Here is a 25,327-nt window from a genome sequence, read left to right as displayed (position 1 = left end):
TCCGCCCTTTGTTGGACTGGTGGTCCTCAGTCATGTGTTAAAGTGTTCTTGGGCAAGGCACCGAAGCCCAAGGTTTTCTGCAGTGTGTATATTTCACTATGTCATCAACATTTTGGCCCCGTGTGTAGATGAGCCAGCTTTCAGTACTTGTGTGTGTGTGTGTGTGTGTGTGTGTGTGTGTGTGTGTGTGTGTGTGTGTGTGTGTGTGTGTGTGTGTGTGTGTGTGTGTGTGTGTGTGTGTGTGTGTGTGTGTGTGTGTGTCTCAGTCCTCCAGCTTTCCTTAGTGTGATGTTTTCCTTTGGCTCTAATGAGTTGTAAGTGGCCGATACTTTCTTCTGCAGGAAACTCGTGTCAAACTAATTAACTTTTAATGAGAGGAAACCCACTGATTAGAGTGTTTTTCTTGGCAAACGCGCTTATTAATTCTACTGGTTTGAACAGCAGGGCCGGGGAGTCGGGTGAGAAGAAGGCCTCTCTTCAGCAGACACACACACACACACACACACACACACACACACACACACACACACACACACACACACACACACACACACACACACACACACCTCCTGCTTGAACCCCTGCTCAGTCTATTTGGCCAGCTGCAGAAGCTGGGGCTTTGCCAGTCCACGTTCTCTCCCTTGCCCCCCTAAACACACACAAACACACACACACACACACACACACACACACACACACACACACACACACACACACACACACACACACACACACACACACACACACACACAGTCTCTCCTCTCCCATCTTTGTCCAACACTGCCCTCTAGTGGGTGAAAAGATTTCCGTTCGCCTTCGGCTATTTTTTCGGAGGCCTACACGAGTCGACTCTTGCGTCTGTCATTAAAGAAATCAAAGAAAATATTTGAGAAGAAAATCTTGTCAGACTATTAAAAGCCCTTCAGTATTAACCCTCAGGGGCATCATAGCGGAACAAAACCTCAACATCAACTGAAGTTGACAAAGGATTCAACAAACTCTGCTTATTTTTCTGCCCACGTCCAACTTCTGAAGCCTTCGACCACAGCTACTGTATCGGTGAGTAACTGGACTGATTCCGTTGCCTCAGCCGGACTATAGAATCCGCTACTGTGACCTACATATGGTTGAATAAATCTCAACTAATATCAAAATAATTCCACTCACTGGAAAATCTATAAAACAGTTCCATGGTTGCGTCAGCTGCTTTGTGGAGTGCATCTTCCATGATGGATGTAAGGTCAGAGTGACACATTAAAGGTGGCACCATTTCAATTCCTAGCGGCAGCGGCTTCTGAAAGTCTGCGTATGCGAGAGCTTGACTAGGATCAGCAGTGGGCCCATTTGACTTGTATTTTATATCAGAGTGGGTTTAACTGCCAATAGACCACATTAGAAACTACTAACAACTTATTAGGCCGCCATTCAGATCCGGTGGGAGTGCAGCGCCGCTCTATGCCATTCCCTGGAATCCCAAGTGGGAGTGTTTGATGTGCCGTTCGGAGCGGAGCTCTCAGAACCTGGAAAATGTGCCCGTTTCATCTCTCAATTACTGTCGGGGTTTGAAGTGGTGATGTTCTACCTTTATCTGTCACAATATGGCTCAAGTTTGTTGAAGTACGTGTGTGTGGGGGGGGGGCAGGCAAACGAGTCCAAAAGAAAAAGAAAGAGAGACACGCAGGCCCAGCAGCTGGTGCTGTTTCAAAGGCTGCCCAAACCCTTAAAGATAAAATCCATTTTGTTTCAAGTTCCGCACCCGGCCCGCCTGATGAGAGCTCTGGGGGTGAAGAGGGAGAGAAAGCAATGGAAAGAAAGAGAGGGAGAGATTTCTGTTTGATTTGTCAGAAGTTCTTTAATTTAATCTACAGCTGTCAGGATGCTGAGGATCCAGACCTCATCACTGCCTTTTATCTGGCTGATTTCACCCCAGGCACCAGACACTCCTCTAACACACACACACACAAAAAACACACACACACACACACACACACACACACACACACACACACACACACACACACACGGTAAAGGCTAGTGCATCATTCAGTAAAGTTAAGTTCACTTAAGTTCACTTTGTAGCTGACTTTTTTATCTGTAATGTTAGTTTTTCCTTTGTACAATCATGATTGTATTATTTTATTACACTGATTTTGTTTCTGCCTGAAGAAGTTTCATGAAGAAATCGTCATGACAGCCTGCTCAAGTGTTCAACTGAGCTTATTAGGATCAACACCATTTTACTATGAAAGTAAATGTGCACAAGGTCAAATAAACTGTATGCATGTTTAAGATTACATTTATATTTCAGTAGAAAACTCACTAGATTATCACTTATTCAGGTATTGATTTAAGTTACTTGCAAAGTGAAACTGCTTCTTCTATATTCTACTATTATTCTGCTATTAAATTTTACTCATCTATTGTTTAAACTAAAACTTTAAATTAAAACTTTTCTAGTTTTAGTAGCTGTCTTGAATATTGATTACTGGTTTAGAACCAATTCTATTCTAAGCATCACAGCAGGCTATAGCATGGGCTCTATTCCATCACAAGTAATGCATCCTGGCTTGTTGGTACCACCTCTACCACTAGGTGAGGTCAACAGGAAACTTAACGGCAAAGACAAAGGTTTGGACAAACTAGGATTTATAACATCAAAGCGTGTCATAAAGGCCAAGGATCATTTGTTGCAGCACATCCACTGCACAGAAAGATACAACATGAATGTCAACGCTCCGTCTACATTACAGTGACAGATGCTGGTCCATATGATCACTAACAGTCGCTGAGCTAAATCACGATAAACAGGTAAATACCAACCAAAACACGGGGACATGGAGACGGACCAGAGCACTACTGTATGGTACTAAACGCATAGTAAGGCAATAAATATACAGAGGAAATATCACACATAAACTTACATGATGTGGATGTTGTGATAAAAGCTGAAGAATTGGAACTGTGGCGTCAACGAGGTCCTTAAATGCCACAGAATCACCGGTGGAATTGATCATTAATGTCATTCATGCAGCAGAAAAGAAAACAGGAAGTGACAAAAACAAAACAAAAGCACGAATTACTTACTTACTGTAGGATATGACTTGATATTATTGTCAAGATGGGCAGTCTGGAGAAAGTAACATGTAGCAATGTATTTACCGACTGGGCCACAAAGCCACAAATGAACCAGGATTATGGTTCCAGATTAAAACGACATCCTCCTTGATGGAAGAATCAACACACGTGGCTCACAGTCCCTCTGGCACCAGACCTTGCTTTTATATCGACCTCTGGTATTTGCGTCGTATTGATTGACAAATAGGATATTCAGGTATTCAATTTACGCTTCTAGACCGTCAACGCTAGATGTCGCTGCAGGACGTCAAACCTGTCAGGTCAAAGCGTCATTTAGAAAAAGGGGACGTCTATCTCATTCAGTGACTAATGAGAATTTATGTTTCTCACATTTCATCATAGGTGTCATCATAACTGTATACATTTCAGTACATAAAACGCGTTTGTTAACAAGTTTTGGAAGTAGATATTTACAGAAAACAACAACAACACAGATAAATCTGTAGCTTACAACAAGGTTTCAATTGTTATATTATTCAATTTGCTTTTAGTCCAGTCTGTTTCCATTGACTGTGCAGGCTCCATCAGACAATCCTAAAAACAGGAAAACATGTGGGCACCGCAGTTCGTACTGCGCATGCGCACGTCCACAACAGAAAAATATAGTGTACTTTTTTAATTTATTTGAAAAAATACATTGTTACAATACACTGATTTTTTTTAATGTGGTTCTTTCATTTATTTGTTTTTCTAGACTAACTAACATGTTTAACGTATAAATGCCGTTACACGGCGCAATAAAGTCTAGCGGGTTTATACAGTAGAAAGATTGGAGCAGATGTTTCCAAATGTCTTTGCTATTTCCTGCCGCCGTGCGTCGCCGTTGGCCTATTTCGCCAAATCGAACCACTACTGTAAATGCGGCTCCATCCCTCCGTGGTCGTGACTGGATTGATGATGAGTGCCTGACATTTCAGAGGTCCCCTTGAGATGCATCATGTATACAGTATAGGCTACAGTCTGAAAAACCCTGGACGCATCCAATTTAGAACAGCTCGACGCCCCGCTGATTAATGTTAAAATGATTTCTACACTGCTGATAAAAAAGCATTTGCAGGAAATCTCGAAAGCATGTAAAATTAGCCTTTTGGAATGTGAAATACACACGCAGCACTGTGATCATCATCTTACTATGGCTTGTTAAGTTCACCTAAGACGAGGAGGCGTTTGTGTTTTGGGCCTTCAAAATAAGAGCACCCCCCTAACTCAATGACGCGTTACACGACGGTGCGCAAAAAGCATTTTAGTTCGAAAGCACTAACCGGAAGTGGTGTTGTCACTGCGTCCAGCCTCAGCAAAAACGCATACGCTACTCTCCAGTGTGTGAAGCGCGTGCGTGCACGAGCGCGTGTGAGTGTGTGTGAGAGAGAGTGTCTGTGTGTGTAAACACTCGGTCGGCTCTTCTCCGGAGCGAGGCACCAGCTCCGACTGCGTCTGGAAACCACCGCGCCGAACAGCGACGGCTCCGATGAGGAGATGGCAGCCGAGTCGACCCGGAGATTCACCAAGAACCTGCTCAAACCGGGGAGCGCGGCGGAGATCCGGCAGACGGCGTGCAACGCGGTCAGACACGCCGCAGTGGTGAGTAGAGCCGTCACGAGCGTAAAACATGGTGGCAGCGGAGGAGAGCGAGGAAGAAAACGCATCGCCACCTGTGGGCCCGACGCGCGCGCGCGCGCTGCCCTGAAGATTTACGGACGGAATCCCGCGTGCCGGAGCAGCTGGCGGTGCCTGCGCCGCGGACGTAGCGGAGCCGACATTGACGTTCGCCTCGCGTCTTTCTGTGCGCGCGCGGGCGGCTCAGTGCAGCAATGCCGCGGAGCCGCTATTGATCTTGCGGAGGGGGGTCTACAATGAAACGGACAGCGCTCGCGCCGCTCGCCGCATTTGCTCGCACTAGGCGTTGGGCAGAACCGGCGTAGTGGCTGAGTGTGCGGCTGTGATTGTGTGTGTGTCCCGCGTGGGTTGGAGTTTTCGGTGCTGCTCGCACCGGTGAATGAAATGCAGTAAAAAAAAAAAGGTAGTAGGAGAGTGTTTTGCGGCATGAGACAGGCAGCGGTTTGCATCTGGCCAGCGGTGCGTGGAAACGCCAGGGAAAATGGAGGGAGCCGCCGAGAAATGAAGGAAAGACGGAGATTAATTGCGCGGGCTGTCTGATTTACGACTAATTACATTATGAGGCTATTTTGGGGAGAAGGGTGCTTCAGTGGGTGTGTCACGCCGTGTAGCGTGAGGGCCGAGTGACACCACAGGGAGGAGGGGAGTCCGTGGAATATAAAGGCAGGCTCCCAATGCACAAAGAGGACGAGTCGTGCGTGCGTGTGCGTGTGCGGGGCTTCGTTTGGTGATGGAGAAAGATCACTCCACTCGAAGTCTCCCCGCCTTCACTCTGGTGTTGGTGTTAGTGTGTCAGTGGGACAGACGCAGAACAGGCCCCGGAGAGAATTGATTGGGATAAAGAGGCGGAATATGATATTAGTCACAGTGTCTCGTCCATGATGCATTGAAGGGATTCAAATGGGAAAAGAACTGAATAGAACGGGGAACAGTGATGTTCCATGAGCAGCCAGATGTTAGTGACAGATGAACAGAACAGTGTATAGAGAACTAGAGCTTCAGAAATGCAACCGGGCCTCAGTTACTGGGTGTCTGTATTTATGACGATGAAATAAATGAAGGGGCCAAAACATTAGGACCATCTCTTCATATATCGCACTCCAGTGCATCTCCAGGACTCACTGGGACCTCAATGGTTAAACCTTTAATAAGCGGATCTTCTTCTTCTACAGATTTCAGTTTTCAGGAACCCAGTGTGAGAGTAGAAACCAAAAGCAGACATCCCTCGCATCACACGGTTCTGTCGCAAACATCCCACCTCATCTGGGCTCTTTTGGAGTTTCATACAAAGTAGTGGCGCTGCAGACGGTTTTCAAAACCACAGTTCAGTTCAATCTGATGATTCCTCTTCTTCCACACGCGGTTCGAGGACCGGGCACTTCCCTCTGTGTGTGTGTGGCTGTCGCATCAAGGCACCTGGAGCAAACCTCGGCTCTAAACTCTCAACCCAAGCGTGGATCTGTGGAATCGCTGGATTTCTGTCTTTGCCTTTTGTCATTCTGTGCTGGATGTTTCTGAGGACACGTCTGTCTGCAGATGCAGGAAGTAGAAACGAGGGGATAAAGCAGTAAAACCAGTGGATTTGGCTGCTTTATCTATATGTCCAGACGGCTTGTGAGTGTGTCAATGCACGGCCTTTGCTGGTCAAAGAAACCAGGTCAGCAGAATCGGACCCTGTGGCGCAGCAGCCGATGAAGCGTGAGCCTCTCTTCATAGTAGCTGCTCTCCCTCATTCACTCAGCGTCACCGCCCTCCTCTGGCCTTATCCCATCCATCCGTGCCTTCAGTATTTTCTCTGCACACGAGTCGCTTCCTGTGTGCTCCCTAGGTGTGTGTGTGTGTGTGTGTGTGTGTGTGTGTGTGTGTGTGTGTGTGTGTGTGTGTGTGTGTGTGTGTGTGTGTGTGTGTGTGTGTGTTCGTGCACTCGGGCCCCTGCTGGGGTGAGCCACATCTCCATCCGTGCCCTGAGGACCACACAGCCAGCAGCCCGGGTCCGGTTCGCCCACCCTCGCGTCCCAGCATGCATGGCGGTGCCTTTCCACACGGGGACCCAGCGTCAGGTCACCGTCGTCCAGTTTCTGCCTTGGCACATCCTGCCGCTCTATGGTCCTGGCATCGTCTGTGCCCTTCTGGCCCCACCAGCTTCACCCCCGATCACATAGCGGCTGTTTTGAAGCAGTCCTTTTCCATAACAATACACTGCTTCTACTAAGCAGTGTGTGATGCCCTTTAATTATATAATATTATGAGGTGTACTTTTCACACACGACAACATCTGCCCATGTTTTCTTTAAGGGACTAAGATATAAATGTCTCAGTGGGTAGCTGAAGGTAAAACCAGTCTGTCGCTGTGCTGGTTTACGAACAGAAGGTAGAAAATCATCCAGTACACGACAAACCAGACGCCAGTGATGAGAAAGAAACAAGGCCAAAGTTAATGGGCGCAAATATAACAAATCATGTGGTTTCTGTGGTCTTTTACCAACGTAGCCCAGCTGCACGCTACACACACACAGTACTGCCACGCTGATGCAGAGACCAGCACAGTGTTTAGACTAAGAGTCTTTGAACAGGAGGGTGTTTAGATTTTCACCATTTATTTGATACCTTAGTTTCAAACACCCAGTTAGTCTCATCTGTGATGAAAAGCATCACCTGTGCTGTATAATCCTGTGTATGTTACTCATTACAACAGTCCAGTCGTCGTCCTCCATCGTTTTATTGTCTGTGTTCAGCTCTGGTGCAGCGTCTGATCGTTTCCACGTCCACTTCACACTTCGCCTCGGCGCACGTTTCACTTCACCTTTCGGGAGCAGTCACGAGTTTGGCAGCAGATTCACGTTTATTAGAGCGTTAGTCAGAAGGTCCGTGTCACATTTGGTAAAAGAGCACAGCTGTGAGTCTGGACCCAGAATGTGTGTCAGACGTGGTGTCACACCCGCTTCCTGGTGAGGGGCATTCTGGGTAGACGCGCCCCTCCCACCCCCCTCCGCCGCCGGGGGCTTTTGGTGCTGAAGCATTATCTGTGTGGCACTTGTGGTCGATCGGACCGCTACCCGTTCGAGCTGCACAGGAACCCACTCGCGCGTACGCCGCTCCCCGGCTGCTTCCAGATCAGCGTCGGCATCGTGTCATCTTGATCCGACCGCGGCTCGGTGACGCATTAATCGGCGTCTGGCAGCTAATATGTCCGTCTCACGCACGTTAGTCAGGCCCACAATGCTGAAAATCAATTGTCCCAGACGAGAGACCGCTTAGATTAGCCGTAATTAGTGTCCCGCAGCCGTGTTTCTGTTTCCATGGCAACAGAGAAAGGTCAATTAGGATGGAATTCTAACAGGAAGCACTCCTCGCATATCTTTGCTTGTTCCTCTTTAAGTTTATCTCATTCCGTCTCATCCGTCGTCTGTCGGTGCTGCGCTCTCATCTGTATTTCATGTTGCATTTCTCGTAGCTAAAATCCTAAATGCCGTTTCTGTTGCTTCCTACGTCTTTTGTTTCTCCGTCGGCCCCTTTCAAGGCTTTTCTGTTGCGTGCATTAATTGCATTAAACACTGTACGAGCAGGCCAAGGTGGCGCAGGACCAGGAGCGACGCTGGAGCCTGAATCCGTCTTCTAATTGAGTCAGAGTCTCATCATCGAAAGAGGGGAAATCCAGCGGAGGACGAGTGAGAAGAGAAAGAGAAAGAATCAGCGTCTCGGGGGTTTTGCGCTGAGGCAGCAGATAACGTGTCCTCCTCTAAACTCAGTCCAGCGTGTGTAACTGTACGTGTGTGTGTAAGTGTATGACTAAGTGTCACTGTGCGTTTCAAAGCACTTTTATTATTCATGCACTCCGGCTTTTCATAAACAGTAAATATACAGTTTAATAGAAGGAACGTTCCGTGTTGTGTGGAGGAGCACTAACCACGTGACGACCACACTGTGCTCATCTCCGTCTCAAGCCCAAGTGGCTTAACACATACGCTACGTGTCAAAGTGTCGCCTCCTGAACCGATGCACGCACACGGACGTCATGCATTTCTGAGAAATCGCGGTGTGCAGCTGCTTCTTCTCTCTGCCCTGCGGTTCAACTCGAAGCGTGATCGTGACATTTCGTCAAGGGTGACAGGTCGTTTATAAGCGCTTACTCTGCATTTTTGTATTTGGCCTTTTGTAACTTTATCCAGATTGCCTTCACTTTCTTGACTTTTCACTCGCATTACGAGTAAATGCCTCCAGTGTCATTATGTGCATGCACACTACAGCATAAATAAAGGGATTTGAGGAGATGAACAAGTCTTTGACGTGTTAATGATTGAGGTGCAGACGTGACAAGTGACAGTAGATCCCTGCGCTGCCAGGCTTTATTGTGGGTCTGTCCTCATCCGCTCAATGACTCATTGAGAAAGGACAGAGACACAGAAGCACAGAGAGAATAGAGAAGATGCATCTGAGCCTGACACTGTCAGCAGTGAAAGTGTCTCCTGCTGAATTCCCCCACTGTTTGAACTCTGCATGAAGCTGCACAGTGATCTCAGCCGCGCGCGCGCTGTGTGTGAGAACAGGAAATTCGATTTGTTCTCCCTGAAATATGTGTATCTTTGCAATGTCATGCAGTTCCAATTGAACTGGCTGAGGGGACAAAAGTCTGTCTAGCCGAGGTGGGAGAAGAGGATAAAGAGACAGGGTTGGTGGGTTTGGAGTGTTTCTGAGAGATCACATGGAAGGTGGAGGAGCGAGAGCGACGTCTCCGGGGCTCCATGCATTGTGTTAATGTACGTTTACAATGGGCTCTTTGGAGGCTTCACATCAGCAACTGCATCCATCCAACTTTTAGCCCCCTCTCCTTCCAGCTTCGCCGTCCAGCCCCGTGCCCTAATAGCCATCGCCATCCACCCGTCGGTCCAGACTCTTTCACGGCCCAGAGGGACATGTGGATGGTGGGGAGGGGGGGGGGGGGCACTTCACATGCTGGGCTAAGAATAGTCCAGCAGCTCTCTGCGAGTGAATCGCTGTGTTGTGTCTCTCCCTCACGCTGCATTCCAGAGTAGGAGGCCTGAATGCGCTACCGCCATTACCGTCCGACCCCCGTGCCCTGCTGCCCTCGCCTCGTCGGGGGCGCGCACACGTGCACGCGCTCACACGTTCACGCGTGCACACGTTCACGCGTGGTGCACGGGTCGTCGCAACAACGGTTCTGTTCGACCCCTTTTAGCCGCGGGGTCAGATTGGAACGCAGAAAGAAAGACGCGGCCGCTGTGAATGCGGCTCCACTAGCCGACACATAGTGGTGCACGTCTGTACCCACACACAGATAAAGGTAGACACGTGCACAAACTACATACCTGCAGCACTGCAGTGCCCATTTTAGAAGTAGGGCAGAGAGTTTTTACTTACAGGTCGTGAGGCAACACACTGAGCTGTTTCTTCTTATTTAAGGGGTAGATATGTAGAATTCACAAGTGAAGCAATATTCTGTTACTGCCTCATTTTACCCACATTGCAAGTCGATAAATATTTTCAGGGCATTCTACCATCCAGTTAAACAGCACTGTTGTATTGGAACTACAGTGGGTTTCTGAAAAATCTCCACAAAAAGCAGCTCCGTTCGTTGATATTCCTGCAGCCTGTCTCACTGATGTGTCCCATAGGAAACTAGCCCAGAGTCAAATTGCTCCGCACTCTTGAAGGCAGCAAAGGTGATGAATCAATACACACATGCATTATCTGAGTCTGCTGTGCTTGTGTTGAAGCAGGAGATTTTGCAGGATTTCACTTTTATTTCCTGCGCTTTGGATTTAGAGCCAGTCTGTGCTGTACTCACTGTACATGTGTCTGACTCTTTATCTGTGTGTGTGTGTGTGTGTGTGTGTGTGTGTGTGTGTGTGTGTGTGTGCGTGTGCGTGCGTGCGCGTGCGTGCGTGCGTGCGCGTGTGTGTGTGCGCATGTGTGTGCGTACATACATAAATTTACTGTCTTAAACATCAGCCAAAGAAACTGAAAGGGAATCTGCAAAAGACATAAAGAGGGAAAACACCGTGGGGCAGAGAGGGGGATTTTTCATTCTTTGGGGGGGGGGGGGGGGGGGGGGGGGGGGGGACAACTTGGGGAAGGGGGGAGAAAGGTAAGGGAGGACAAGGCATGTGAACACGCGGGAGGACAAAGCTACAGAGCAGCTGTGTCCTCGTCTACGCGAGGACCTCGGGGAGAGGGAGCAGTGCTGAGTGGGCGTCTGGTAGATGCTCAGCGCTGGTCCAGAGGTTACACAGAGGTTGCCTGTAGGCTTTGTGTAGGTGTCGCACGTAGGCGCCGTGGCTGAATGATTTATTACACGCTGCACATTCAAGTGGGATTGTTCATGGCGGTGGGGGGTCGGCGTAACGTCCCATGGCTTACTTTGCACCGATCAGCCTGGAGTGAAGCGGACGGTGTCCATCTGAGGTGCCACCGGGCTGAATTAATGTGCAGTAAATCACAGTCTTACGTAGGAGCTGCTTCGGGTCCTGCAGAGCCAGGCGTCCTGTCAGAAGCTGGAGACGGGACCGGCCCACCAGCGTTAATGGGCCAGATGGGCTCACACAGAGACAGCCCAGTGTCTGGGGGATGATTCATGCCTACTGTACACGACTGGTCTTTGTTACTCCTCTAAGTGATGTCAGGTTTCGAGGAATGGATCAATCCGGGCCATGGTTTGTCTCCAACCAGTGAAGGGCCCGTTTCTGACTGTCCTCTGCTCTGATTACTGTATCTTTAATTGCCCCCCCCCCCTGATCAGCTGATGAGCATTTAACCCGTCGGTAGCGACGTGCCAGCGCTGAGTCACACCGTAGTGCGAGGGCACCCCGCGGTGTTGGCTGCACGACTTTGTGTGTTTGCACAAAGATGGGCATTAACACAAAGGTTGACTGCGGCGTGTGTGAGGAGGCGGTGACCTCAGCCGTGATGCCTGGCTGCCGAGGAGCCAGACGGGACCGTGGGGGGGGAGATACGGAGAGCGAATGAATGCGACCGCCTGTGTGGCTCTGCGCCGCGTTCACCGTCGACAGCCTTATTTTCCTGGTGCAGGCCGCTCTCCGGGGAATGTTAAAACGAAACAGGTGTAGGAGCCGCATTAGATCCAAGCTCCACGTTAATGTGGCTCAAGGAACTTAACGAGCAGCACCTCGACTGTTGCGTAAGCCTAAAATAATGGAAAAGCACAGCGAGGTATAATACAGTCTTTTCTCATTTCAGATGGAGTATTGAATTTGAAAGCAGTATCACACCTGTAAATTATTATGTATTTAAATATACTGGTATATTTTACATGATTAAAAGATAAACAATAGCTTTATCTGTGTCCAGTCGCCCTCCTGCAGATTCCTTACCTCTACTTGACCTCATAAGCTGATTGTCTTTTCAGCTACAGTCTAGGTTGTGTGTTTAAAAGCCGCAGATCCAGTCTTCCTGTTGTGTATCTACGTTTGTCACCTTTGATGTGTGTACGGTGCCGTACAGTAGGATAAAAGGTGAGGTGACGGAAGGAGGCGAGTCCAAGGGAAAATGAATGGAATTTCTTAACAAGCTTCCCTTCTTCCCGACAAATGCTCCTCACTAACGCCCCCCCCCCCCCATGCTCCACCTCATATGCCCTCTTTAACTCCCTCCCCCAGCCGTCCTCCTGCCTCAGGACTTTAGTTCTCGCTTAAAGATATTTTAATAGCTTCCTTTTCTAAACAAAGCGGCTGCCAGAGGAGCAGATAGCATCTCTGTCACAGAGCGCCTCCTGGAGGTGGTTACGTGAAGGCAGCGGTGCACAGATGTGGGGACGTGCTGCCCTCAGCAGCACAGGCTGCTGTGATGGGCTCTGGGCACTAGGTGGCATTGGCACTGTGCTCCGGGTCCAAACTCATGCTTTCCTCCTGCTTTTTTCTAAGACATTAACTGTTCAGGCTCACGCTCTGCTCTTGTTGCACCAAAGATGCAACGATTGAATGTGATTGAATAAAGCTTCTATTGAATGCTTTTGCTGAGAGCAAAGGGAGAACTGTTTCTGTGGATCTGACCTGAAAACTTGTGAACACGAGAATTTCAACCTCTGATCAATTTTTTTGCAAGTTTTTGCCATTTATTGTCACGCAGCTGTCGGCCGAGCACCTTGTTGTGTTGTTTCTTTAAGGAGCTCATTTTAGCTGCAGTTTACACGCAGCCCGTCTTCCTGTTTGTGCAGGAGCTGGAGGTGCTGAGGTGTTGCAACCACAGCCTGAGGTTTTACTGAGAATGATAGTTTTGGATGAAAACTGGCATCTCTAGAATCAATGCAGTCTTGGTTTCAGTCAATGCAGTCTTACTGTAAGTGCTGGGAACTTCACATTGGAGCGCTCGCAGTATTTAATCCTCCCTTCTTGGCTTTTTGTCCGGCTCCAGAGTCGTGTGAAACCCTCTCCTCCCGTCGCAGGCTCTCGCTGCATACGTGCGGCGCTCTGAGAACCGCTGACCCCGCGCCCCCCCCGGCTGCTCCGCGAATGCCAGGGGTCGAGGCGCATTCTGCCGAGAACCCGGCACCCTTGAGTGACGGTGTCCTTCCTGTTGCGGTCGCCATGGGAACGGGAGAGTAAACTTAGCGGAGCAGCGCACCACATCAAACGCCGCGGCCATGAGTCAGCCTCCACCCCCCACCGGGAAGCTAACTATAGCGGAGTTAACTGCTTACAAAGCAGCGTGCAGTGGCGTCCGCGGACTGTGGTTTCTGCTTGACCTAGTTGGCGGCGGTATCTGAAGCTGCAGCGCTCGTGTTTGTACTCGGTTTAAATAAACGATCTGCATATGCAGCCTTCACACGCGTGCATCGGGCGCTTGCAGAGCCGGCGCGCCTCACTGCCGCTTTGTCTGAGCAGAGGCAGGAGAGAGAGAGAGAGCGCAGCTGGAAGGCATTAACTCCACAAAGGATGGCGGCACGCTGCCCCGCGCGCCCCGGTGATGTCATCATGTACCGAGGTGAAGGAGAGGTACGAGGCGGCCTCAGTGATAAACATATGGCTGAGAGTGACCCGGATTCTGAGAGCTTCAGCCTCGTACAAGCAGAGCTGATGGCTGAGTTGCTGACTGTGCACATGTGCCTCATAACATAACGCAGCCGTGTCGCCTCTCCTGCCACGTCACACATCTCCATCCACTGTGTGTCAGCTTTCTGTCTCCCTCCCAAGAAAAGTCCGCCTGTCTCTGTCTCTTCAGCGATGAAGGAGCTGAGGTGCATTTAATGACCCACTGCACTGCAGCGTATTGTCCATCAGCCTTTTGCAGTGGCTCTGCAAGCGCTGCGGTGTGTTCTACCAGTGATCAGTGTGGTAGAAATGCAGCGATGAGGCTGGTAGAGCGCAGTGATGTGGGGACGTGCGGGCGACTTGGGGGCGTGTGTGTGTGGGCACGTTGCATGGCAGCAGCATTGTGCACAAAGCCCGTCTCTGTGGCGTGTGCTGCTGCATCAAGCACGCGGCAATGGAGAGCCTTTGTCATGGAGCGGAGCTTTGTACTGTAGGAGCATGGGGGGGTCATGTTTCACATCATCACTGTCATCCCTCGCCGGGGCGACGTAACTGTGAGCTGAACCTCGCAATTTCGCATGCACGCTGGCGCCCGTGTGAGTCATGCTGTTTATATTTAGCGACGTAAAGCGCTCTAATGATGCGTTCGTGTGGGTGTGGGGCGGGACCCTGACATGGTCACTGATGACATTAATCACGACCTGGCAGCATCGCCATGGCTACCTCCTGCCCCATGTCCCCATATATTACTGTATAAGTCACTTAATAATAGATCTGCTCCCGGCCTTTAAAGATGCATCCATGAGGGTATGATATCAGATAATCCTGTAATAGATGCTGTCGTTAACTGGTTGTTTTCATTCCAGTGACTCATAACCTTTATCTCTATAACACCTCTCATATTTTTAGACTTAGATTGTATCAATGTTTGTTATTCCCACTTCCTGTGGCTTTCTGAGACTATAAAGCCCAAAGAAGATGAATAACCAAGTGTCTTAGTTGCTGGTTTCCCTCTCCCTCTAAACCAGGCAGAATTCCTCCTCACTAACAAGACACGGGTAGAATTCTGTCCGTTTGTTTCTCCCATCCAATGTTTTTCAGCCTTTGGCTTTAACAGGCACAGCTGGCAGGGAAAACAAAGGGGGGAGTTTGTAATGGGTAGCGTTTCAAATCGCCACCACACATTTTTCCACCACTCGAGCCACACACGGCGAATGTGGAGCGGTCCGGGACCCGATGTTATGAAACGAGGGAAAACTGGAGCGGCCAAAGTGTCGCCGGCTTTCGTGGACGTCAAACTGATGTCATGGAACGTTTGAGCCAAGCCGGCGGCCCGACGCTCGTCCACAGCATCTGCCCGGCCAGAACCGGAGGAGCTTCACAGGTTAAATCGACACTTTTCATCCACTCTCCGTTAATGGCCGCTCCCCGGCGCTCTCCCTGGAGCCTCGCAGCACTCCGCCAGCCTCCACTCTGGAGCATTAATTAGAATTTACTGCCGCAAACATATGCACCATGCACAAAAAACACGCACCGCAGCCCCCGCTCTTCGCTCCCGGCAAAGCAACAGTTGATTTGGCCAAATTAGCCTGAGTGCAGCGGAGCATGTCTGTCCTCCAGCTCCTTTCTTCTGCGCACAAACCGCAGATGCACGAACACGGCCAGCAGAACTTGGACTTGAAAGGTCTGCTGTGATTGGGAAATGGAGAAGGAGAGTGGCGCTAAATGAAAATCAGAACCTTATTGTGTGTGTGCATAGCAGCTGGTTCTGGTCAGCTGACAGCTACTGCAGGCTGTGATTTGTTAGGGGTGCTGGGCTGGGCTGAACCATCCACTGTTGTAGTCAGTGTGTGTGTGCATGTGTGTGTGTGTGTGGAGGAAGAGAGAGAGAGATGTAAGGCTGCCAGTGTCTGAGCCCAGCAACAGCAACACTAAGAGCTGGAGGCTGGAGCAGAGCAGCGAAGGCAGCGAGAGCTTGCAGAGCAGGGGCTGAAGAGAGGGCGGGATGGAACCTCGCTTCTCCCGCTGGACTTGAACACAGCACAGGGTCGCTGGCTGCACCGGGGGGGCGGGCCGGGCCCGGTTGGGGAGACGGTTGCACTCGAGACGGACGCTGAAGTCGGGTGAAGCTGTCGCCGCCGCACGGGTCCACAGCAGTGGGTTATGGGTTGCTCGGCCAGCGTGGTGCTGCTGCTGCGCTCGGTGGGCGGGGCCGACTGCGGTCACATGTGCTCGCGTCAGGACCAGATGTCGCTGGACGCGGCCACACCCACTCTGGAGGGCTACACCGCCACGACCTCACCTTTGACCGTCCTAGTAATGGTAACGAGCACTGCTGCACCTCCAGCCACCTCCTCCAGTGCATGTGTCTGCATTGCGCATATGTGTGTATATTTCTGTCATGGATCCATATGTTTCTTTTTCTTTCTTTTCTGCACGTTTGGACTTTCATTGCTCCACTTTCTCGGGTCTTCGCCGCCTCCCTGCTTCTGAGAATGATGCGTTTTCAGTTGGGGCCTTGTTGTTTCTCTCCACTGCTGAGAGGCAGAGAGGAAATGGAGAGTGTGGTGGTGGTGGTGGTGGGGGGGGGGTCGTCAGACATGCAGAATCTAGTTTCTGTGGGGGAAAAAAACAGCTTTTTCTCTATGGGGCCCAAAGAGGACGCAATAAAAACAGCTCATCCAGCCAAATTATGAGTAAGATGAGTGAAGGAAAGTCACAGGCATGTGCGTCTGAATGAAGGAATGAATGAGTGACAGGGTGGAGACATGAGTGAATGACGTTCAGTACACGTGTGTTCCTCATACTAAGTGACTTTTCATCCGGGACGGAGCCATCTGTTCGGTATTTGTATCTAATAATGTTTGCCAGATTTTTCTCTTTCCCTGAAAGACGCTGGTTCCTTTTAACCCAGTGGAAAAAATGTAGGAGCAGGGTGGGAAATTTACAGCCCAAAACCACCCACCACCCAAAAAAAAAAAAAAAAAAAAAACACAAAAAAAAAAAAAAAAACAAAAAAAAAAAAAAAACCAACAAAAAAAAAAAAACACCAACAACACACCCAACCCACAACACAACCCCCCCCCCCCCCCCCCCCCCCCCCCCCCCCCCCCCCCCCCCCCCCCCCCATTAAGCTCCCGTCTCTGCTGGTGCCCCTTTTCTGGTCTCTGCAGCACAGTACAGTTGTAATAATCCTGTTAGCCTGTACATCAGCTGATCTATTCAGGCCAAACAGTGCCTGAAACTAGTGCACACTGTGTTTTGCTGATCTAGTGGAAAAGTTTTCACCCAATCGTTTACATGTAAAGGACCTTTCTCTCTCATGCATTTGTGGAAAGGTTCTCTGACTAGACAGTCAGGTGTCGGCGCCACGCTTTATGGCACAGATGTGTGGACAACGCACTGGTTTGTTACAAACTGTTGCATCACGACCTCATGAAGACAAGTTGAGTCAGGTTGTTTTTTTGGCAAAAGCACACGGTAGAACAAGAAATGACTCTGAGAGAAATGAAGTGAGAAGTGGCGGAGAGGCTTTGGTTAAAGATGGTTAAACAAGTGATACCATCAGAGAGTCTGTCGTTGTTGCTCTTTAAGTCTCCTCCGACCGACATCTGATCATCCACTCGGCTCCAGACGTGTCACAATGACGACTGAAAGTGGTTTCAAAGGGACGCAGTTCAAATGTGGACCTCCTCGTGTCAGACCTGGCGTCGTCCTCTCTCCTCCCAGACCTCGTGTTGCATCTACAGTGTGTGATGTGAAGCAGATGGCTTGGGGTGTTCTGTCTCTCTCTCACTTAGTTCCTATCAATCTCCACCCTTTTCTTTTTTTTCCCAACAGCCCTTTTCTGTCTCTCCCGCTGTTTTTGTCGCACTCCCTTCTCGTCAAGCACATTTGCTTGCGAATGACACAGTCCAGCCTGAACCCACTGATCTCTGTCTGTCTTTATCTTTATCACTTCTCAGCCTGGACTCATTTATTTATTTCCACATTCCACCCCCTCCTCATTTCATCTCCCCGTCCTCGTCGTGACGTTGGAGGAGAGCCGCCGGTCGGGTGCTCTGTTTGCTTCGGGCTCACAGCTGTAGTTTACCAACATCGACGCCCACTCAGCAGGGGGGGCGAGAGGACCTGGAGCGCGGATGTTAAAAGAGATATTTATTAGGGTTGGAACAAGAGAGCGGGGAGGTGGGAGCGAGGGAATCAAAGCGGCCTGGGATGTTTGATGACGGGAGGGATGGAGGCAGCTGGTGCAGAACACAGGAAGGATGCAGGGAGGAAAGGAGGACGACTGGAGGCCGAGCCGGTGCATGTTGCTGCATAATTAGGATTCACCGATTCACGTGTGAAACTTCAAAGACCTATTTGCAATCAGGAAAAGCAGATGACGGGTTCCTGCTTGGCTTCGTAAGCAGCCGCGTTGACCCCCGACGGAGCGTCTGAGCAGCATCTTCTCCAGTCTGTCGCATCATCAGAAGGCCCTTCCTCTTTCAGCGGTCTCTGTTCTGCTATGGGGTTTTATCTGGGGAAGTGTTCACACAGACATAGGTAGACACAAATTCACATATCACATGCTAATTCATTTCCACATTGGCGTGCGTCGGTGAATACTTTTATGAAGTCTCTTTATTTATCCACTGGCTTCCAGAGATTCTCTCGTGGGGCCATTGGGTTGAGAACAGGAAGTCTGTAGTTTGCTGGTTCCTGTTGTGCGTGTTTGTGTGCCTGCGCCACTGATACGTTTGGACGGCAGGAGATAAGATGCTGAGAGTTTGACTGTGGGCGTGCGGGTGCGTGATAGTGTGTAACTGTAAAGCGGAGGGGAGTTGTCCGTTATTGTGTCTGCGAGCGAACGACATCAACGGTTCGAGTGATGTATGAAAACTGCAGCGCCGGCTGTTTGGTTTCTCTTCGCCGGGGATTTTGTCACACGTCAGTGTGTGCGCGTGTGCACGTACGCGTGTGTGGTGTGTGTGTTGGTCATAACACATCAACTTCCTCCACATCCACGTGTGCTGACACTAACTCATAACCTCACTCAGTGTTGCTTCTGCTTCGGGTGAGAGCACATGCCTAAAATGTGAGGCGTGCGAGCCTTTTTTTTATTAATACAACGTTTGTGTAGCACCGCGACTCGTGCGCCTCATTCAGCCGGCGATGAGCTTCAGGAGCAAAATCACCTTCAGGAAGAAAATAAAGAGCAAACGGGTGCGATCCGACTTCAACCGGCTGAGCATTGTACGTATTGGATTCCTTTCTGTTTCTAATGCCTCTCACGATGCGTTTTAGGCCGCGACGCTGCTTATCGTGAATGGTTGCTTATTTGTTTAGGTCCTTCATTTCCTTGTGTGTGTAACATTTGTTTGCTGAGCCAGTTTCAGACAGGAAGATGAACACCGTGTGATAATGGGCGTATTAGGCGCCTAACGGAACCGAAGCCACAGCGCTGGTTCTGACGGAGGCCGTTGCCCACGGGTGGACGTCAATAAACACCTCAGGCTGTGACATTTGACCAGCTGTGATAACAGACATGTAAAGGAACTGTTTAATGGGCCTGGAGGCCAATGAGGCTGAGGGTTTGCCGCGTCGTGGGCTTGTTCCCTCGGTTCTGTACTTGGAGCCCCGGCTCTGACTGTGGTGCTGCTCGTCCACGGCTGCGTGTGAACCAGGCCAGAGTCACGTCTTCCGCCGTCACAACCACAGCCTGATCCGGCGCACGCGTCGCCGCTGGTTCTGCTCCGTCGCTGCTTGTTCACATCAACTGTGGAGCTACTTCCTCTATCGCTATTATGTCATGGCAGTCATCGGAAATGTCATGGTCAGAGCTCTTTTCCAGCATGGTTAGATCACACACGCTATGACTAAGAGACTTCAACGGTTTCCAGGCCTCCAGGCCGTCACTGGTATCTGTGATCATGTAAAGACTATATGGTGATGGTTTATAACATCTCTGTGTGGGCCACACGCTAGTTATAGCCTCCACCACAACATTATAACTAGGCGTTATGTGTATTAACATGATTCATGTGTTCAGCATGAAATAAATGCATGGATGAGATGGACTGACTTGTATTATATTATATTGCATTAGGAAATGAGTAAGCAAACAGGCTGAAATACACTCAAATGTCTCTCTGTTTTTACAGCAGGAGAAGCCGAAAGTGATCGACCCTCTCGACTATGAGACTGTTATCTCTGAACTGGGCGACGAGTTTAAGGACGACTCCCTCAAAGACCTGCTCCTCTTCCCCGACAATGATTTCTCCGTAAGTCTTCGTGTGTTTGTGTAGTTTTTGCGGTTGCTGGTTCAGTGATAAGGATGTATCACATGTGAATCTTCAGGGGAATTTCCAGTCAGGCATCTACAGAAAGGTTTGCTCTGATGGATTCCCCCTGACCCGCAGGTCACCAGCTTTTAAAGCTTCTGGCCGGTTTTTGCCTTTTGTTTTGTTGGTGTCCTGTGAAGAGCTGAAGGAGCAAAGTGAAGGACCTCTGGATCAGACACTCATTATGAGTCTCTAGAAAAACCCAGTGCAGCTCTGACGTCTCTCAACACAATCCCTTAAAATGTCTGATTTTCTGAAAAGTAGGTGATTGTAACCTTTTTTTCCAGTCTCTCATAGTCTGGACCGGTTCATCCTCAGAGTTGCAGGTGTCTGATGCTCAGCTGTTTCAGACACAGTTTATCAGTTTTTGGGGACATATTTGTATTAATAGGACTTAACACAATTAAAAAACTTTAATTAGGGTTAATTACAGTATATTTAAAGACACAAGTGTTTGTTATCCACCATTGGTTTCCATGACACGTTTACTGTACACACACTTTATTAGCCTCATCTCCTTTCAGCCCCTCCAACATCAGTACCTTCATTACAGCGCTAATGTGTTCCAGCATGCAGACACAGATCAACCGCACATTAAAATGACCTAATTGGCTGCTTGGTTTAATTTGGTTGTGGGCCCTCGGGTCGTAGCTCTGTGCCGGTTCCCAGCTCCGCCTGGCTCTGAGACAATCCGTGATTTGTGTTGTCTCTCCAGCCTACAGTCAGTTTCCATAATAGTAAATGAAAAAGGCTTGACGAAGCATCGCTGATGCACAAAGGCCATTCACCGAGACCACTGGCAGTTGGTTAGTGAGATCAGTGCTTGTATAAATCAAAGCCTTTGCACATGCACACAACTGTTTATTGACGTTTACATTCTTTGCTGAATGAACGGAACGATCGTCTCTTCCATCCATTATCACATTTGATCAGTAGTTACAGAACTAATCAGTCCATTCCACCGTCCCATTGTGTTCTAGCAATGTAAAATGACCTATGCCACAAAACATGACGGTTGTCATCAGATCCTGCCACAGGACAGAAGGACAGCGGGTCAGTGAAGGCACAGGCCGAACCATAAAACATGTCACTGAGCCCCTTCAACATTTACTGAACAACTCTTGACAGAGTAATTTGCCAGCTGATGTTTTGCTGCTGTTGAAAACCATGGCCTCTGAACATGTGACATGGGCCCACAGGTATAAATGTCAAAGTAAGAACAAGGTATTCGCTAAAGCCAAATAGTAAAACAAACAAATGCATGTTGGTAAATGCTTCTTCATTTTATAATGAAGATTCTCATTTATTATCGATCTGTTGAGCGTGTACAAACTGGGTTATACTGCTTTAAACCATTTTGGTTGAATATTGGCCCAGATGTCAGATGTTTCCTAAATCCTGGTGCATTGATTACATCTAAAGCCCAAACAATAGCTAGTGAGCATCCTGGTAAATTTGGAATGTGTCACTATAGCAACACTGCTGCTCTTTTCCCCTCAAAGGTTTAATTTCATGTTGTGAATGTGGTCATGGTCTCATCAGCCTTTATTGATCCTTCTATGTCTTCAGGTGTCAATGGTGCCTCAGGAGAGACGGACCCTCAAGTCGACGGTTCCAGAGGGGGCGGAGCTACAGGCTGAATGTCTGCTGGTCAGACAGGTGAGCGCCGCGTGCGCCTGTGTGTGTCTATTCTCATGTGTAGGAAGTAACAGAATCTTTGTGGTTTGGAGTGAAAGAAGTTTCGGTTGGTTGAGGTTGACTGCTCTTTAGATGGTATAAAGACAAGACTGCTTCTAAAATAGATAGACTGAGATGAACCAGCTCCTGCGGCAGGTCCCTGTGCGTCAGCCCTTGTCCAAGTGTCTCTGCGAGGCCCATCAGGCCTCATTTCACATGTTCCAGCCACAGTCTTAACCTCAGAGGAGGCGGAAACTGCCCAGACGCCGCTGTTACAGCTCGCTGTGACAGAATGCATATCTGAAACGCTGTGTGTGCGTCTCTTGCCCTGTCTGATTGATCATATCTTTTGTTTGTTACTGTTGGTCAAACGTCAAGATCTTGGAGAATCGGACAGACAGAAATGAGGATGTAAAACTAGTGTTCAAATGTGCAGCACAGTTCATATGAGGTTACTGATACCCTAGAGACAAACAAGTAATAAATAAAAATAGAAGATGTTTTTATTTACACTACCTTGGAGACAGACTCTTGATTCACTTCCTTCTCTAATTCAAATAATGTAATAATAAGTCCCATCCTGCAGAGCTTTGCCTCTGGGAAGCTGGTGTCTGGCTGTGCTTTCGCCGCAGCGCAGCTTTTGTCGTTGGGTGCTGACGCCCGGAAAGGAAAAGTTGAAACTGAATGCCGTTTTAATTGAATCTCCGTCCTACTCTCCAGGCTTGCAAGTATTACAACTCCGAGCTGAACGTGCTCCAGTTCAAGTATGATGAGTACGCTGGAGACTATCGCCTGCTGCCCAGGTACCGAACCGCCCCCTGACACTCACTCTGTACAGAACCATGTACAACCCCAACCGTTTCACTGTGGAAACCTGTTAATGACGTGAAGGGTTAGTGGGAGTACTGGGCTCCTCCATCCCAGCATCAATGTCAGCTAGCGGCTCGATCACTTATGTCTTACAGTAGCTCAACACCAGCAAGGCCAAACGGGTGTCTTCTGTTTGTTGACGTTGGAATGGAATAGCTCATTGATCGGTTTCATTCTGTATCATCTCTGTAGGATGCTGAAAAAAACATCCCTTTTTTAGCCTTCAGAATTTGACATTGAACGTTTGAGCAGTCAGTCAGGCCTCAAACATCGTAGTGAAAGTAAACAGACACCCGCTGTTGTTTCAAATTCAAACTGAAGAATTTGTTGTGACATTTTCCTGCTTTACTGCTGTAAGTGTGCAGGTTTAAAGTCCAGCGACAAGTGTCCTGTGTTTTCTGCTGGCTGTTAATTTGTCTGGCCTTCGTCTGAATGAGCCTGTCGCTGCCTTAAAGCTTAAGCGGAGGCCGACCCGTAGCAGCCCAGCACTCTGCTCTCCACCACAGGAATGTCCCTGCTCGTCCCTGGGGCTGCCACTGTATGCTTCCACTCGGTTCACATGACATTAGAGCACAATAGTTGAAATGCCGTTACATAATGTTCAGCCTTTTCTTCTCCATGTGGGAACTGATCTGCTCATAATGGCTCATAAGTCCTGCACTACACGTACATGTCCGTCATGCAGTGTTTGTACTTGTAGAACACGTGGGGGACGCTTGTGGTTGTCAGAGCATTATCTTTATCCGCGCATTCATGTCGTTAAATCAGGTATGAACGTCGTCACCTTTAGTTACGTTTTCACAGCTTTTAACGACCGTGACTTTTAACACAGGGCGTTTCCAGTCGGAGCCTCTGCAGACCGCTGCCCGGCCGTCTACAGCCCGTAGCACACGCACAAAAGCATTTTAATTCAAGGCTCAGACACAAAGACGGGTCGGGCCGTGAAACCAGTGGAGCGGGATGGAGGGAGGACCCACTATTGTTGACTCTTGACAGGGGATGATAGGGCACAGAGCTCAGCCAGGCAGGGTCTTTGCAGCGGCCAGATAGATGCGGCCAAGTGAATTCCTCAAATCATTTTCCCTCTCCATCTGTCCATATATTTTATTATGATGAATCCATATTTTCTGAATACCCCCGTCTTCTTTGCTAAACCCTTCACAGGAAGCTGTACAAAGCAGAGAAGCTGCCGTCCCACTCCTTTGAGATTGATTACGAGGATGTGGACAAGGATGAGGTCGGTAATAACCATCTTCAGACAAATGCGTTGTCGAGTGGATGCATTACATGCCGGACGCATTGAGTTTGATGCATCAATTAGTTTATCGCAGCAATAAGTCAGTTAAAATATACTCTGACAGTCTGCAGTGCAGCGTTTATACGAGTGCAGTCCATCCTCAGATGTGATGTTTCGTCTATGGTCATCTGCGCCTGTGTGTCGGGTCAATTGATAGAAGCCTAATGCATTAATGACCGGTCTTTACAGGACACCACATCCCTGTCCTCATCCAAAGGGGGAGGAGGAGGAGGCGGTGGTGGGGGCGGAGGGGGGAACGGTGTGTTTCGATCAGGCTGGTTATACAAAGGAAACTTTAACAGCACCGTCAACAACAGCATTACTGTGCGGGTAGGAGCGCGCACACACACACACACACACACACACACACACACACACACACACACACACACACACACACACACACACACACACACAAACACACACACTCTCACACTTTCACACTCTCTCAGGACTGTTAGCTTGAATTTAGCCACAGTGTATTTGTATGACTCACTTTTGAAATTACTAAGTACTAATATCTTAATTCTGGCTTTAGTCGTTTAAGAGGAGATATTTCCAGCTCACGCAACTGACCGACAACTCCTACATCATGAACTTCTACAAAGATGAAAAGATTTCTAAGGAGCCCAAAGGATGCATCTTCCTGGACTCGTGCACTGGCGTGGTGCAGGTGGGCATCAAACTACACTTTCTACTGTAATATGCTTGAATCAGTGCATTGTTATTAAAAGAACACTTCTGTTTCTTGCTCTTTTGGTAATCGCATTAAATCCCGTCCATCCTTTCCTTTTCCTCCCTAAAGAATAACCGACTGAAGAAACACGCCTTCGAGCTGAAGATGAACGAGGTTACCTACTTTGTGCTGGCCGCAGAGAGTGAGCAGGACATGGAGGAGTGGATTAGCACTCTGACCCGCATCCTACAGATCAGTCCCCACGATGGGCCCGCTCCGGACCGGAAGAGCCTCGACCTCACCGATCACCGGCAGGGTGAGATTAGTAAGGATTACGCCAAACCTACCTCAAATATCTAAAAATACGTCGTTAAATCAGGTATGAAGCAGAGCAGTGGTGTGGAGAGAAGTTTCAGCGTACAGTAATTACAGCATATGTATAAATCATTTTGCCCTTAGAAGATTGAGGATTTTATGCTTAGTCTCAGCAGAACGTTAACCTTTTCCTCCCGGTCTCACATTTATGGGGGATTTTTCCTGGGTTGAAGTTCAGGCCATAACATCGTTGTCAGGAAATGAGTCCTGACACCGAGCAGGGACTCCACCCAGTCCAATCCATCATACCTTATTATTAAACCTTTATATGGAAATCCAGTCCATAAAATCAGAGAGAGAGGCTAGACATGGGACCGAAGCTCCAACCTACTGTAACACACTGCCCTAA

The 25,327-nt window shown here is 48.9% G+C and overlaps 1 protein-coding gene across 9 annotated transcripts in view; it reads left to right on the top strand.

Annotated features, from left to right (window-relative positions):
• Positions 1-4,448: 4,448 nt before the first annotated feature.
• The window catches only part of dock10 (dedicator of cytokinesis 10), a 37,243-nt gene continuing 16,364 nt past the window's right edge, over positions 4,449-25,327 (top strand). The window contains exons 1-8 of one of the 9 annotated variants that reach the window (XM_055513972.1): positions 4,449-4,716; positions 19,904-20,023; positions 21,653-21,742; positions 22,481-22,563; positions 23,795-23,867; positions 24,117-24,257; positions 24,466-24,600; positions 24,733-24,928. In XM_055513972.1, coding sequence (XP_055369947.1) covers positions 4,612-4,716; positions 19,904-20,023; positions 21,653-21,742; positions 22,481-22,563; positions 23,795-23,867; positions 24,117-24,257; positions 24,466-24,600; positions 24,733-24,928 — 943 coding nt within the window. In that variant the 5' untranslated portion in view covers positions 4,449-4,611. Of the gene's footprint in view, positions 4,717-15,515; positions 16,080-18,400; positions 18,996-19,903; positions 20,024-21,652; positions 21,743-22,480; positions 22,564-23,794; positions 23,868-24,116; positions 24,258-24,465; positions 24,601-24,732; positions 24,929-25,327 lie in introns of those variants that run through there. The other 8 variants (XM_029170809.3, XM_055513975.1, XM_029170800.3 and 5 more) reach the window with 8 other exon arrangements.

The sequence above is a fragment of the Betta splendens genome, chromosome 13 (genome assembly GCF_900634795.4).
Source record: "Betta splendens chromosome 13, fBetSpl5.4, whole genome shotgun sequence".
Taxonomy (NCBI): Eukaryota; Metazoa; Chordata; class Actinopteri; order Anabantiformes; family Osphronemidae; genus Betta; species Betta splendens.
Note: the sequence above shows the minus strand (reverse complement) of the source record. Positions and strands in the feature narration are given on the sequence as shown.